Source organism: Gallus gallus, chromosome 1 (genome assembly GCF_016699485.2).
Source record: "Gallus gallus isolate bGalGal1 chromosome 1, bGalGal1.mat.broiler.GRCg7b, whole genome shotgun sequence".
In the NCBI taxonomy this organism is placed as follows: domain Eukaryota; kingdom Metazoa; phylum Chordata; class Aves; order Galliformes; family Phasianidae; genus Gallus; species Gallus gallus.
The window spans coordinates 143,919,395-143,934,796 of NC_052532.1; the positions used below are offsets into that span (position 1 = coordinate 143,919,395).

The 15,402-nt window shown below is 37.3% G+C and overlaps 1 protein-coding gene across 3 annotated transcripts in view; it reads left to right on the top strand.

The window, feature by feature from the left end:
* The window catches only part of TMTC4 (transmembrane and tetratricopeptide repeat containing 4), a 57,050-nt gene that overhangs the window by 11,551 nt on the left and 30,097 nt on the right, over positions 1-15,402 (top strand). For all 3 annotated transcript variants that reach the window (XM_015274971.4, XM_416968.8, XM_015274975.4), the window contains exons 5-6: positions 3,391-3,478; positions 13,900-13,997. In XM_015274971.4, coding sequence (XP_015130457.1) covers positions 3,391-3,478; positions 13,900-13,997 — 186 coding nt within the window. The remainder of the gene's footprint in view (positions 1-3,390; positions 3,479-13,899; positions 13,998-15,402) is intronic.

Below are 15,402 nucleotides of genomic sequence, written 5' to 3' on the forward strand. Positions count from 1 at the left end.
CCATGAAAATGATTAAAGGATTGGAAATCATCCCATGTCATGACAGATCAAATTCCATGGATTTATATTTTTAGTATGAAGGAGAAGATGAAAGGATGATTTTTTTTAATCACAGCCAGTAATTATGTACATGGGAAGCAGAAATTTGATAGTAATGGGCCCTTTAATAGCGCAGACAGAAGCATAATAGTGACTGGAAGTTGAAGCTATATATGGAATGGGAACGTGACATGTGAGTAGTGTCCAATTAAAATACCTGACCAAACATCAAAGTCACTGTGTGCAAGTTCTAGTGAAGAGGAAATGATTTTCTTTAGAAGCTCTGCTGCACTCATAGCTAAGAAAGTATTATGGCCTTATGCTGGTCTACTTGCTGGTTTTCGTCACTGTTTGCTTAATATCTTATAAGTAAGAATGCATGAAATAAAGAATAATTGCAATGCAAGAATATTTTTTTTAGAGTTTGGAGGGATGTATTTAAAAGGTACTAATTTTAACTTCAGCTTTTGTCCTATAATTGAACACTGAATCCTCGGTGTACCATTTTCTATGTATGTGACACTGATTTTTTTCATTTAAAATATGGCGTATTTTTGTGACCCTTTTTCATTCCCATTGTATGTGATTGATGGGGAAGAGGTAACAGAAAGCTGTGCCTCTCAGTTAACTGGAGATCTTGTGCGTGCTGGAAACCTGGAGAAGATTCTGTATGAGCAAATTCTGAACTTTAGCTTCACCTTATTTGCCAGTGTGGCTAAAACATCCTGTAATTTGTTCTCTGGTGTTTGCCTACAGAACAGCTTTTTTTATTAGAGCACCTAGTCAGAAGGGCCCCTGGAATGTTTTCCAGAGCCAGTTTTAGATGTCAAAGTGAAGTAAAACAAGTGCTTTGTCCATTGGAATCTTAACCATAATCTTGCTATTGACTTCTTTATTAATATCCGTAATTTCATTCTTTGTTCTATTTAAAAATATATTTGGGAGTAGGCAATGGTTATTCAAACAGCGGTTGTGTCAAATAAATCACAAGTGATGCAGTCTGACAGCTATGTGAGCTTTGAAGACTTACGTGCACTTTGGGCAAAAAATGGAAGAAGAGGAAAAAGTAGTATGCTTACATAACATGTCTCTTCTAAGATCCAGGAGCTGACAGAGGCTTCTGATCATCTTCCCATTAAATGATAAATCTTGTTGCACCTTAACAGTCATGATACTGCTACGGTTCCACCATGAATGCATGTCAGGAAGCATCTCCTCAAATAGCATTTCTCATCGCTTTAGAGCTGTGAGCTTCAGGTAGCACACATTCTGGTTTTGAAATGAGATGGCATATTTTGACACAGAATTGTGAAGAATCTGTCGGTCTGCTGCTGTAGTTTGTGGTACGTGCAGCACAAAACAAACTTGTCATGTAAAACAGATCTTGAAAAGTTTAGTGCTTTCAGTAGCTAGGTAATAAAAACATCTGTCATTATCATTTTTCTACATGCAAGTAAACACTGCTGTGGCACCATTCTCTCTTCTAATAAATGTTTATTTTGTGTAACGCTTGAGAGAAGAAACACAGACATAAGAATATGCCTGATACTAATTTAAAACTGATTTTTTCCATTTACATTGTTATCAGACATTATGCACCTGATCCTGCATCTGAGATGAGAAAATTGTACATTTGGAGTCATCTAAGGCCATATGTGTGTTGTTAGCTCCTTAATCTTTATTATAATAAATTGGCATTTATTTTTAAAATTGCCTCGGCTCACCTTTACTTTTATCACATTAGCTGAGAGCAGCTTCTGAAACACAGAATCATAGAATTACTCAGGTTGGAAAGGACCTCAAAGATCATCAAGTCCAACCACAGCCTAACCATAGTCCCCTAACTCTAACAACTCTCTGCTAAATCATATCTCTGAGTACCACATCCAAACGGCTCTTAAACACATCCAGGGACGGTGACTCAACCACCTCCCTGGGGAGCCTATTCCAGTGCTTAGATGCTTCAGAATGATGCTTCATTATTGTCACCTTTCCAAATGCTTCCTCTATGGGGCAGGAGAAGAAGCAGGGAAGTTAGGTGTTTGGCTTTGGATTAATGAAGAAGCTTTTCTGGACTCAGTTTAGGAATCAGCAGTTTCTTCTTTTATGGTGCTCAACTGAGGCTGAAGAGGTTCTTCTGCTTCAACAGAAGAGAGCTGCTTCTGTGAATTCAGTCCTACTGTCATGTCTCTACGCTTTTGTATGTTCTGATGTTCTTTACAAATATGTTCCATCATGTTAGACTGATGTGCAAAAGAAAAATGCTCTTTTCCAACAGGAGGGTTAGCAAATGTCTTGAAGCTACATGAAAATACGGTTTCCCTTTTTACTTACCTCTCTGTCTCTCACAAAATGAGACAATGGATGTAATACACAAGAACGAAATTTTCTGCTTTTGTTCCTGAACCATCACCTCATAAAAACCAACAATGTTCATCTTCTTCAGGAAACATGGAACTTGGAGCTCCAGCATGGACATATAAACTCAGAAACAAAAAAAGTCTTTCCAAGTTCCTTGTTCTGAGTGCTTTCTCTAGTGAGGTCTGAACTTCTGGGCCTATCCAGTCTCCTGCCACCCCACTGTGCTATGAATCCCCCAGAAAATTCGTAGCATGTGACATTTTTTTTTTTTTTTAAGTCAGAATGAAAATCCAAGAATGTGTCATGGTGTGTCTAAGCAAGTTGTGGTAAATGCAGGTTAATGCCTTGAACTAAAGCTTGTTGATGGTCCCAAGAATGCTCTTAATTTAGATAGTTTGGCACAGAGGTCCCAGGATGAACTTCTGATTTTATTCTGCGTTACTACAGCTTCTGTTACAAGATGCAGTCGCAGGTAACTCTAGTGTAATCAAGTGATACAGTACCAAAAGCTGCTGGAGGATGGCATTCCAGCAGGCTGAAAATTATTTCTTCACTGGGAGTATTCAGACTACAATTTGAAGGCTGCCTTGTGTTCTGAAAGTAGATAGTCTCGATTTGTACTTCAGCAGAGTTGCTGATTTTGTAGGGGTTGAAGGATGTTCGACTGAAAGACAGTGTAATCCAAAAATCTGATGGAATGGGATAGTCTGCATTTTCTTAGATGAAGTCATGTTTTTGTTTCTTAAAAGTAGCAGTATTTCATAAATTTAAGCTAATTTACCCATTTATTACTAAGCAATATCCAGTAAAACTTATGATACTACTTGGGAAAATTAGGTATCACTAGCTGAGCAAACAAGATTCCCCAAAAAAAAGGTATTAACAGCAGTAGTTTTATACTTTCACTTTGTATACGTATGTATGTATCTTTACGTCAAGTTTTCTAAGAATAAAATCTGGTAATCTTAATTCTTTTCTTGTCTTTTTAAGGTTGCAGGGATTGTTGGCAGAGCAGATCTCCTATGTGCCCTGTTCTTTTTGTTGTCATTCCTCGGCTACTGTAAAGCGTTTAGAGAAAGTAAGCATTTCGTTTGTATCTTTAATTCTATGTTTTGTGTTATCTGTATTCATGCAGTGAAGTATAGCAGAACCAAGGGATGTTGTCCCTAATTCTTGTTAAACACTAATAATCTATTTGCAGAAACAAATGTTTTGTAATAGGCTCACATGTTAAATAGTTCATTGTATAGAAGCATAAAAAATATTTTAAGAATTAGAAATTAGAAAGAAATTAAACCTGTACATTTCTATTATCAGTGTTTTAGTGTACTTACGCTGTTGTGTTAGAGTGGCTTAAATGGGAATGAACTTTAGAAACCTTACTTGTAATTTGTAATAAATAAAGATTCATTCACATGAGTAAGCCCTCTAATTTCCTGCAATATGCAAGTGCCTGTGTATGCATGTTGATTATAGTGTTATTCATAGGATTTTTGTAAGACAACTGTGTTATTTTAACATAAAAAAATCCTTCAACAGAGATTTTAGATCTGTTGTATTATTTGATCTGAATGCAAGTTGGCAGTTCCAACAGTGTTTTGGAGAAAATGTCTTGGGATTTTTAAATTAGTACGCAAAAATACATCAATTTGTTGTTATGAAAAACTGTATGGAATAGGTATTTTGGTTTCCAAATGTGTTCTAACACCACTAATAGGGGAATCATTTGGTGAACACGTGAAGAGCTGTGCTACAGCGAGCTTGCACAGTGTCAGTTCTAAAGGCGTGGTCTATAACGTTTAGCTGCAGTTGAAAACATTCTAGAATAACACCACAGTAATGGGATTGCAGGGTTTAGAGTACTGAGTGGGGGGAGAGGAAAGGTAAGCTGGTGCACTGTAAGCTCTAAGACACTGTCAACAACCCCTGTTAATTGAGCTTACGCTGCTTAGAACTATTTTGCTTATTTCTACACTTGATATTGTAAGTTTAACTGGGTCACTTCAGATTATGTTTGTGGTAATTCCTGTTCACTTCTGTTTGTCTTTTTTTTTTTCTCTGCGTACATTTCAGTTTTCAACTGAAATCATGTCTTGATGAGAATGGGCCTTGGGATCTTGCTTGTACATTGATTCTTTTCTCACCTATTTTAACTGGCTATGTTTGTGCTTTGGATATTTCTTCTGTGAGCACCAGAGTAAATCAGACAAAATACTGGCTTTCTAGTTTATTGATAGAGGTATGCTTATATGGCTGGGGTAACAATTTTTGTTTGAAGACCTCAAGAACCAAATTCCAGGGTGGAATCTTTCAAATAGGAGTCTATATTTTGAGGTGGAGGATATCTCAGGAATTATTTAGAACATGATGTGTAGCCTGAGTGGTATTCTGAGTGGTTTTACAACTTTCCAAAGCTAGTCTGATGACTTTAAGATGTCAGTGTAGTTTCAAAAGTGTTCTTGATGTTCTTGTCACTGATGTAAAGAAAAAATACTGTGAAGTCAAGATAGTAAGCAGCAGTTGGTTGTTTTGTTGGATGCTATCTCATAATAACATCAGAATTGTCTCTTACTCAGATTTGTTAAGGAAAACTACATTCTGCCAACATTATTCTGCCTTTTGTTTTCCAGATCACATTTCAGTGGTTACTATCACATTCACTGCCTGATTTTTCTCTTAGATAATTCTTTGTACCTGAAAATTTTTATCCAGGTTACATACAGTTTCTTCTTGGTGAAAATTTCAGGTCTTGCAGATCATATCTTGCATCTCATAAATGAGATAATGAAAAGTTTATATCATCCAGCACTGTGGAGAACATAAGGTCTTTGGCAGATCTTACATGGAGCCTGAAGGGAGGATTCCAAGCTTCAGATTACTGATTACATTTGAACCTTACAAGTTTTCAGGTCAGAGTGGTTCTAGTCTGAAAACTGACTTTGAAGTGTTTGGGCAGGATTTATTTCTCACTGTAGGTGTGCCTTACTGTAAAAATGATAATAATTTCTAAACAGAAAGGTGGATGAGGTTGACTACCAGCAGTATCTCCACAAGCTTAATCTTTAGCCTCCTAAGTCAGCTGCATTTCACCTTGTGTCCATTATGAGGGTATTCTCAGATTTTACTGAGTTCAGGTTACCCTACTTCATGACCTTCAGCAGCTAACTTGGGAAGCAACTTAAAAGCCTTTTATCCCTGCTCTTTTTGGGTATCCATTCAAAAGAGACAGACTTGTTTTGATGGTCAGTGAGAGGGGTGGTTTAGCTTAGAAACTTGCAATTGCCTTCTGGAGGTGCTTAAATCTCTTAGCTGTATAGAAGAAGAAAAACTGGGCTTATAACTTAAAATATGTTTCCTTTGCCACTTTAGTTGAGGAAAAGTGCAGGAAGGTGCTGAAGTGAAGCAACCTAACTTTCTTTTATCATAGACTGTAGAGATTTAGCTCAGAAGGAAGCTCTGAAGGTCATCTCTGCTCTGACAGCTTAAAGCAAGACTAGCTTTGTACGTCAGGTTGTTCAGGTCCTTAAACAGATGAGCTGTAAAAAAAAACTCAAGGCAATTCCACAGCCTCGCTAGGCAACCTTTCTAGTGTTTAACTGCCCTCCTAGGAAGATTTTTTTTCCCTTACATTCAATTGTAATTTAGTTTACTTGGTGTTGCAGTTGCATCCCTTCCTTTCCCTTCAGAGAAGTCTGTCTCTGAAGACTGAAGTCGGATACTCTTCAGCCTTCTCTAAAGGGAGAATAATAGGGGAACCAATTCCCTCAGCTTCTTTTCATATGTTATACTTCTAGGTCTCCTTAGGAGACTTATGGATTCTTCACTGAATTTCCATCTTATTGATGTGTCTCTTTCACTGGACACAACAGTGAACACAGTACTTTGGATGTAGCCTCACAAGAGCTGAACAGAGAGGAACAACCAGATTCACTCACCCATTGGATAAGCTGTAGCTAATGTAGCCCACTGTGCATTTAACTTTTTTCATCACCGCAAAAACACACTGCTGACTTGTCTTCAATTTGCTGTCAGTCAGGAACTCCAGGTCCTTTTCTGCAGAGCTGTTGTCTAGGCAGTCCCCAGCCTGGTCTGATGCACGCTGCTGTCCTTGAATTCCATGAGCCTTATGTTATCCCGTTACACCAGCTTGTCCCAGTCCCTCCCACTGGCAGTCCATTTCTCCACTGTCCCTGTGTATCCACTAGCTGAATCCCACCAATAACCACCTACTACTACTTTCTGACCACACAAACTCTTTTCTTCTTTTGAACAGGTCCAACGTATCAGGCTACCGATACGTTGTCTGCTATAGATAGTAATGTCTTTGCATTAAAGGCTGTAAGGGAAGCAGCTGTTTAGTAAGAACTATTGGTGACAGGTGGACAGTTGGACTGGGTGATCTAGTAGGTCTTTTCCAACCTTGGTAATTCTATGATTCTAACATATCACAAAGAAAAAAATACCATTTCTTTTCTCAGCATTCAGAATGTTTTCCTTCTGTTGGCAAAGTCATAGTTATCCACAAGACTCAGAATCTGCAATACTGCCAGTGCTCATTGTTAGTTCTAGTCCAAGTAAACAATTGTTACTGCATCACTTTCTAGATCAGACCAAGATGCTCATTAATCTTTGTGGAGTAGCCTTTGTTAGTAAGAGAGGAGAGAAAACAACCAAAAAACCTTCTGTGCATTCTGTTGCATCAGGCTTATGTTTCTAATTATATATAGCATCTTCATGAGGATCCCCCAGAAAAATGGTATCTAGCAATTTGTTCCAGCATTCCCATTTCATTTTATCTTGCTAGATTTTTATGTATCATTGGCAAGCATGACCCTAAATCCTGGGTAAACTGCTTCTGCCCTTGTTTCTGGGTTTGACTGTCACATGTATATCGTAGTTGATCGGCTGTTTACAAGCAGGAGGAGAAATATCAAAAGGTTTTTTTTTTTTAATTATTATTTAAAATTGCATGGTATTTTAGTTCTTTTGGTATATTTAAAAGAAAATGCAAATCTGAGCCCTTCAGGACTTATAGGCTGCATTTGTATTGCCTTTAGAATACCGTTAACAAAAGATGTTTGATATTAGTTTGCATTTAATGGTGAATTTTGAGTGTCAGAGTAAAGCAAAGATTGAAAAGCCTGAGTTCGTGCTACTGATACAGTTTCATCCTCAGTAACATACAGTCCAAGCAGCATCCCAGTGCTATCAGACAGATTATCTCAGACTTTCTTAAAGCACCTACCTGTTCTTGCAGCAAGGCAATGTAAGTTTTGTGTCCAACTGAGTTCCAGAATTTCTTCTCACTAACGTGGGCTTAGTTGTTGTATTGTCATTGTTGAAGTCTTCTCTACCAAAAGTCATAGAAGAGAGACTGGTTAGTGTTTGTTTTCATTCGATGTTTAAGTGAATGAAGGTAGGATGTTTTGGTTTCTTTGGCCTGAGAGTGAGGAATCATAAAATGTCTGGGAAGGATTTAGGAATACTGTGGGGAAGTGTAAATAATTCTGATGGCAATGAGGAGGTTAGAGAAGTAGACGTTGTCAGACTGGAAGCCTTCCAAAGGAAAATGACTTTTGTAAAGCTCAAGATATACTGCAGTTTGCTTACCTGATGTGATTTATCTGTGGCTTGGTGGATTTGCGGGCAGACAGTTCCCTTCAGCCTGAATCTGTAGCATTACCTTTGTTACTTTTTTTTCGGTATCACACTATGTAGGCTATAGTTACGTTCACTGAAATTCTCCAAATCTTTTCCTTTTTTTCCAATATGCAGTTTTTGTTGTTACCAGAACTGATATGATAACACATTTGCAAGGAACTAATCTCTTGTTCTCATTCTGTCCTACTGTTTTAAAAACACATCTGTGGGGACAAATCCACTGCATAGGCTTTGGAGACAGCAGGAGCTGACAGCTGTTTAGGTAGGTTAGGTTTTGCCTTCCTTTGTCTTCAGCCTTGACAGCGATCCAGTGTGTGTATTTGCCAACTCCATTAGTGTCCTGAGTAATGTAAGATGATGAGTTTGTGATATTTACTTCATGTGAGTAATACCTGGCATAGATATTAAGTAGGGAAACAACTGCTTGTATGCTATGACTTCTAAAAATGACTGGTTGTGTATTTCTGTTTCATTCTGTGTAGTCTCCCATTAATTAGCTTCTAGTTCATTGCTGATACAATGAAACATGCAAAGTACACTGGTAGACTGTAGTGAATACTGAAGATTTACATTACAGAATTGGTTTGTTATTTTTTAGTTTGGAAATGTGCAAGTCTTCTATGTGAAAGAGTGCTGTTAAGATAAAGGGAGAAATTGTTAGCTGTTTTGCAGTTAGTCAAGAAGTATTTACTTCTGTTAAACATTTGGGCCCTGATTTTTCAACTGTGTGCCCAACTGTTCATGTTTGAAAACGCACTCGGAAGAAGGAAAATGAGAAATGGTAGCTGCTGCTGCTTTTTTTTTTTTTTAAGGGCTAAATTTTTCTTCTCCGGGATGGTATAATTTATGGATAGATGAGGATAGACAATCCCTGTACTGTAACATCTGCCTAGTGAGTTTGAGGTACATGGAGATGTTTAGGAACAGCGTTTACTGCTACTGTTTTGTTATCAAGTGAATGGCTGAGCTGCACGGCAGTGGTACATACATTCAACTGGAAATACAAAGAGATCTCAAGCTTAAGTCAATTCTCTTAGTTGATCTTCTAAGACTAAGTAATTCTTTCCCCTTGTACAGCAGTGTGCAAGTAGGGAAGTCTTAGGGTTACCTGAGTATTTGTAACTGTTTAGCTGGAAGCTACTGCCCCGACATGCAGTGCATATCAACAGAGTATATAAGCATGTGTAATTTTTCAATGAAAAATAAAACTTCCTTTAAAAGTTTAACATAACATATTTTGCTTCAATTTTCAAGTGAGATGGCACTTTCACAGAAACAATGACACTGCTTCACTTGAAAATGGTGACTTTTTAAACTGCTCAAAGTTGTCTCTTGTCTAAACCCTAAGCTCAGTTGCACTGAGGGAGAGAATGCCGAATGCCTAAATGTTTGGATTTTGTTTTGTTTTGTTTTGCTGTAACTAGCTTGACTTAAAAGTAAGATTAAGCTTGATACTCTAAATATACTGTACTTTTCTTCATACTCTTATCTTTTGAGGAACCTTTTTTCACTGATTTGTTGATTTAGGACAATGCAGAATTAGGTTTTTCGATGAATAGGATTAGCATCTAGGAAGGTAGAGTTGAAGGGATATAGGTCATATATTTAGGATCAGTCAACTCCACATTGTAAAACTCTTTGTTTTGCAGAATTTCTCTAGAAATGTTTTTACTGAAGTCCAACAGCATGAGTATAGGTGCCTTCATGGCTTAGACAGGTATCTCTTCAGATTTCCTCAGCTTTCAGACTTAATGTACTCCTCAGGCAGGGTCATCTGGAAACTCTTTTTGTGTTGGTATAGAAACACTATCTTTTTCCAGCTTAAAAAAAAAAAAAACCCTCTGTTTACTTGGCGTGCTTACAGTCTTGTCCATCTGTTAGTGGCACAATGCCCACTCACAATATGGTGTACCAGTTTCAACTAGGCACAGGTGCCAACCAAAGATTGGTTTCATTTTTTGACACGAGATTTTTCTGGTGGGAAGCAGCACCATATTAGAGGAATGTGCTTTGTTATACTGATTACTTCTGTTGGCATATGTGTCTCATATAATAATAATTAGCACTTATGCAGTGCTTTACATTTGCAAATCACTGTTAAAAATTGCTTGAAGGCATTTCTGAATGCTTTCCTGCCTATTTTTCAATTCTAGTTTACTACTGAGATTTCTGCAGTGAGGATATGGGGATTATTTGTGCACATTGAACAAGGAACAAGTACACGATAATATATTTCATAATTGAAATGATCTCTTTGAAATTTAATCAGAAATTGATTAATTTTCATACTGTTACAGTTCTGTACATGACTGTATTGACTTTTTGAGACTGATAAAGAAACTAAAGGATCTGACATTATGGTTTTGGGAAGGAGATATTGATGCTTGTTCCTCTTCTTTTTGCTGTTGTATCTATGGAACTGGTTTTTGTTTACCATCTTTTACTGTCTTTGAGAGTTCATACTTAAGCTTGGCTACACCATACATGCTGAGGCATTACTGGCATCTGAGGCTTGGAGTGTTCACAAGAAGACAAGTCTGTTTCTGTACAGCTTTGAATGTGTGCCTGAATGGCATTCAATTATCATTTTTTCCCCAGGATCCTTCCTCAAGTTTGTCAAATGAATTCTGTCTTCTCCTTAATACATTTCCTTGTCATTGTAGCCTGGCAGCACTTTGAGACTTTAAAATTTGAATGATGGAATATTCTGATTAAAAATATCTTATGAGAAAAGCTACATGAAAGGAAGATCCAATCCAGATTGTATCTTTCCATTTTTCATGGTGACCTGGAGTCTCAGAGTAGTTTTATAACTGTTACTTGTATCTGTTCTGTAATAATTTCATCCAGCCCCTATGTTTTCTGGCTTATTTCACACTCTTCCCAGTGGAATTGCCATGCCTTCCTGAAGGCAAGGTTTGCTTTTAGTCAGAGTTGCTTTTTACTCTCCAAGTCAGAAATTATACTTAATTTCTGCCTAGTGGCTAATATATGTCTTTGGAAAACAATTACCATATTCTTTAATGTTTTGGAGACTCATCTAGAAAATATTATGTCTGGTTCTTTTTTCTGGACAATTTTGACCAGTCATCTTAGCTTTGATTCCTTAGCTCTTTCTTTTCCTCTCCATTTTCCTCTTTAGTGATAGATATGTAGACATGGCGAGGTTTTTTTTTATATTTATTTTAATTCCAAGCTTCTGAATACTGCTTTTTTGCATGATGTCCCAGAACTAGCAGTTGAGATTACTCTGTGTTGGAGTAAATTTAATCAATAGCTATAATTTAAAGCAGATCATTTTCTCTATAAATTCTGTGTCTTGTAGTTCACTGCTTTGCTTCTGTTCTTGCTCCCTTTCTGTTGATGTTGTGAAAGTCATCTGATTGCAACTCTTCTGACCTCTTTGTGAAAAATGGAGCAAAAAGGCACAGAACACTTCTATTGTCTTGGCATTGTCCCCCATTTTCTTTCTCACTAAGTACTGGAATCATCGTTTCCTTGCTGCCTTTCTTACTAAAATATCTATGGAATTGTGTTTTTGTTCTTTATATACACTGTCTTTTCTCATTTTGTGCTGTGGCCTTTATGAATTTAATGCTTTATTAGTGTGCTATTGTTACGCTTGTCCTTGATAATTTGAGCTTTCTTTTCTCCCTGTTGCTTCTTATGCTTAATCATCAAAGCATTTGTGAATTGCTGAGTTGATCTCTTGCTGTATATACTTTCTACCATATTCCATGTTAACATAATCTTTATTTGTGCACTGAATACTGCTTTGCTTCTCTGGGAAGTACTCAAATGTCCCAGCTTCTCTCCTCCAGAGTTTAATTCTTGGAAGAAGAAATCTCCCACCTGAAGTAAGTATGCTTCAGCAAACTCTTTGAAATCCCTTGGCTTTACTGTTCTCTCTTTTACACTTACTAGGAAGACCTTTTATTCTTAGCAATGCTTTAGAGAGAATTTTGAAGCCTTGTTCTCCATGAATTGCATGCATACATGCAACCCTGAAACCTCTCCGTTCTGTGCATTTGATGTCAGTTGGGATCCTCTCATTGAGTTTTTTGTTCTTGTCACTACAACTTTGCTTCAGCTGTTATATATTTTGTATTTCCATGCTTTGTTTTGTTGTCATTGAGATGTGTATGACTTCTTTCCTTTAGAAGGCTTTCTTTTCAATTAATGACATCTGCACCTCTGACGTATACTCTTACCTCAACTATAAGGATGTAATTTGAGATGCAGATTGAAGAAACATGTGCCCACTATATTTTATTGCAAAAATAAATCATAAACATCTTAATATTCACTCAGTTTAAGCTTTTAAGTCTTAGGTAAGAAAGGAATGCTAATAGAAACTTCAAAACTTGTTCTTCAAAACTTTTACTGTCTGCTATAAAAGTACTCTGCCTCAAAACGAGACTAATATCAGTAGGTCCTTTTCAGACTTGTATTGATTGTATCTTACTTATCAGCATCATCTGAGTTAGTATACTAATTTCACTTTATCATCAATGAAGAGCAATAGCTACTTCTCTGCACTTCAACTAAGGAGGTAACTAGATCCTTAAAGGGGTCTCTCTCTTTCATCCAATTAGAAACAACACCTAGTGTTCTGTTATGTTGTTCTGTTCTCTCTCAGATGTAGGTGCCTACTTCTGGTGAATTAGATCTTATTTCTGTCGTTTGTCATCTCCATAGAACATTATGACAGTTCTGTCTAAGTACTGGGGGTCAAACCTGCATTAACAGTAGCAAAGAACTACTCTAGAGATCAAGGAAAATATAATAAAAAAAGGGTTCACTCAATGAATATAGAGTTCAGCTTTGTTTCTTCACAGGCCAAATGAAAGGTAGATTCTTGTGTTGCCTGTAGAGCCCATGTTGCTTGAATCAAGAATATTTCTCTGAATAAGCTGAGTGCTTCCCTCTGTTGCTTGAACCTGTGGAGTAGAGATTGTGACAGATATGTCTTTATGTAGAGTACCCATGTGCTGCGTGTGCAATGATACCTTGGCTGTAGCAAAGCTTATTGTTATATCAACCTCAGAAATGCCTGCTTGTAGTACCCAAATGTGGTTACATGGTGTGGTCTTTAAAGACTCTTTCTTTGGCTAGAAACTGTAGTTACTCTTGATCTCTTAACCCCAGAGTTCCTCACCCTGCCATAAAACTGTTTCTCTACTCAGGTGTTGGAATTATTGAGCTGTGTGGCATTCTGTTGTAGTGCTAATGAAATGGCTTGAAGCACTTTCTAAATGCGGCAGCCCTGGAAAAGCAGATCATTGTGCCTTTGTACATTAGACTACTGTTGAAGGAGTTTGTGTGTGTGGTGCTGCTTCATGTGTAACCATTAGAAAGAATTTTATGTTCTTGTGGTAGCTTGGAAGAGAGTAGCCATTAATGTTAGAGTTGTAGCTAAGGAAGATAAATGGATCTAAGTCTTGGGAATTAACCTTTGCAGATGATAGATTGTGAAAACTACGTGAAGCTTCTGCCATTCTAATTAGTCTGGCTAAGACATCTAGCAAATAGGGAGATTTTGAATGTCTCTGAGAAGAGAAAATGACTGCAATAAATGGAAGGATGCCAGCGTGTTACAGGAGGCACCCCATGCTTTTCAAGTCTATGTAACCAGATTTTGACTAATAGAAAATACTGTGAGATTAAATGCTGATTTTCCTGTGTGTTGATTTTCTTCGTGTGTTTGTTTTTTGGGGTTGTTTGTTGTTGTTGTTGTTTTTTGTGGGTTTTTTTTTAATATTCTAATTTTAATTTTGATTTCTAACTCTAACTTTTAAATGTATATACCTAATATTGTGGCATGCTTTATTTTGACAGATAAGGAAGGACATAATTTTTCTGTATTCTGGGTGCTGGTGAGTGTTCTCCTAGGTGCAATAGCCATGCTGTGCAAAGAGCAAGGAATTACAGTACTGGTAAGAATCCTCTTATTGACTGAATTTTGACCTCAGCATCTGTCAGGTGCAGTTGTAAAGCGTACAGAGATGAATCTTCTCCCCAGCTAATCACTTACCTTTTTGTTCTCTTCAGCAAACTAGTAGTATTCTAGTAGAGCTGTATTGATTGTGTCCTAGCTAACCTGTTGTAATTCATTCTATCTTTTCTAAGCAGTTTGCACACATCTGTAACTTTCTTGCAAAACTTGAAAGATTAGCAGTGTTAGTTTCACTGTGTATCGCCTTCATTGGCGATACTTTTGGCCTTATTTTTGAAGGTGTAATTGTTGAGATAGTGAGCCTACAGGCCTCTCTTTGATGGCTACAAACAAAGATGTAACAGGAGGAGAGCATTTTTAAAAGCTCCACCCTCTCGCTTTTTTTGAACGTTCTAATTAGAAGTAGAGTCATTGTTTATTTCTAATGCTGAGTCTTTTCTTTCTGTTCCCTATTTAAGGAACTGTATATGCAAACAGGTACATTTACTTTTCAAATCCATTGTCCTCTAGCTTTATTTTACTTAAGTGAAGATGCTCCGTTTTGAGGGATCCAGTAAGTCACCTGAATTGCTGCACCTGTGATTTATACCTTTTATGTAGTTGTATATCTGTGTAAGTAAACCTAATTTGTAGCTTTAGCTGACATAAAACAAAGCAACAGAATCAGAAGAACTATTTGCAGCAAGGGCCTTCTTGTTTTCCTTAGAAAAAAATTCTAGAAGAAATCACTGAAAACATCTTCCTGTATGACATTATTTTCAGACAGACATTTGCAGGCTGATGTATTTTTTTCAAAGGTATTTGTGAGGAGAACCTACGAAGTACTCTTAAAACATTCTGTGATTATTTCTTCTAATGGTACAAGGTAACTCCATCCCTCTAGGGAAACTTGCATCCTCAACTCCCTTTTCTTCTCTGAAGTGCCTGTATACCATTGCACACAGCCTGGGAAACAAACAAGAATTAAAGATCTGTGTGTGGTCGGAGGACCATGATCCTATTGTGATCACTAGGTCATGGTAGGACAGCTTTTATAACTAGAATGCTGTCATGGACAGCTATGTACTTTTTAGGAAAGAGAGCAGCAATGCGAGATGGTAGAGTTGCCTTTTATGTAAGCAAACAACTGGAATGTATTGAGATCTGCCTAAGGATGGGTGATGAATGAGCGAAGAGCTTATGAACAAGAACTGAGGAGCAGACTAACATGGGTGACAACATTGTGGTTTTTTAATACAGGCTGCCTGATCAGGAGAAGGAAGTTCATGAGGCTTTCTACAGACAGCTGAAATTAGCCTTACAGGTGCAAGCACTGTTCTCAGTGGATTTCAAAAAGGATTTCAACTACCCTGATATTTTCTGGAAAAGGAACATTTCTAGGCACA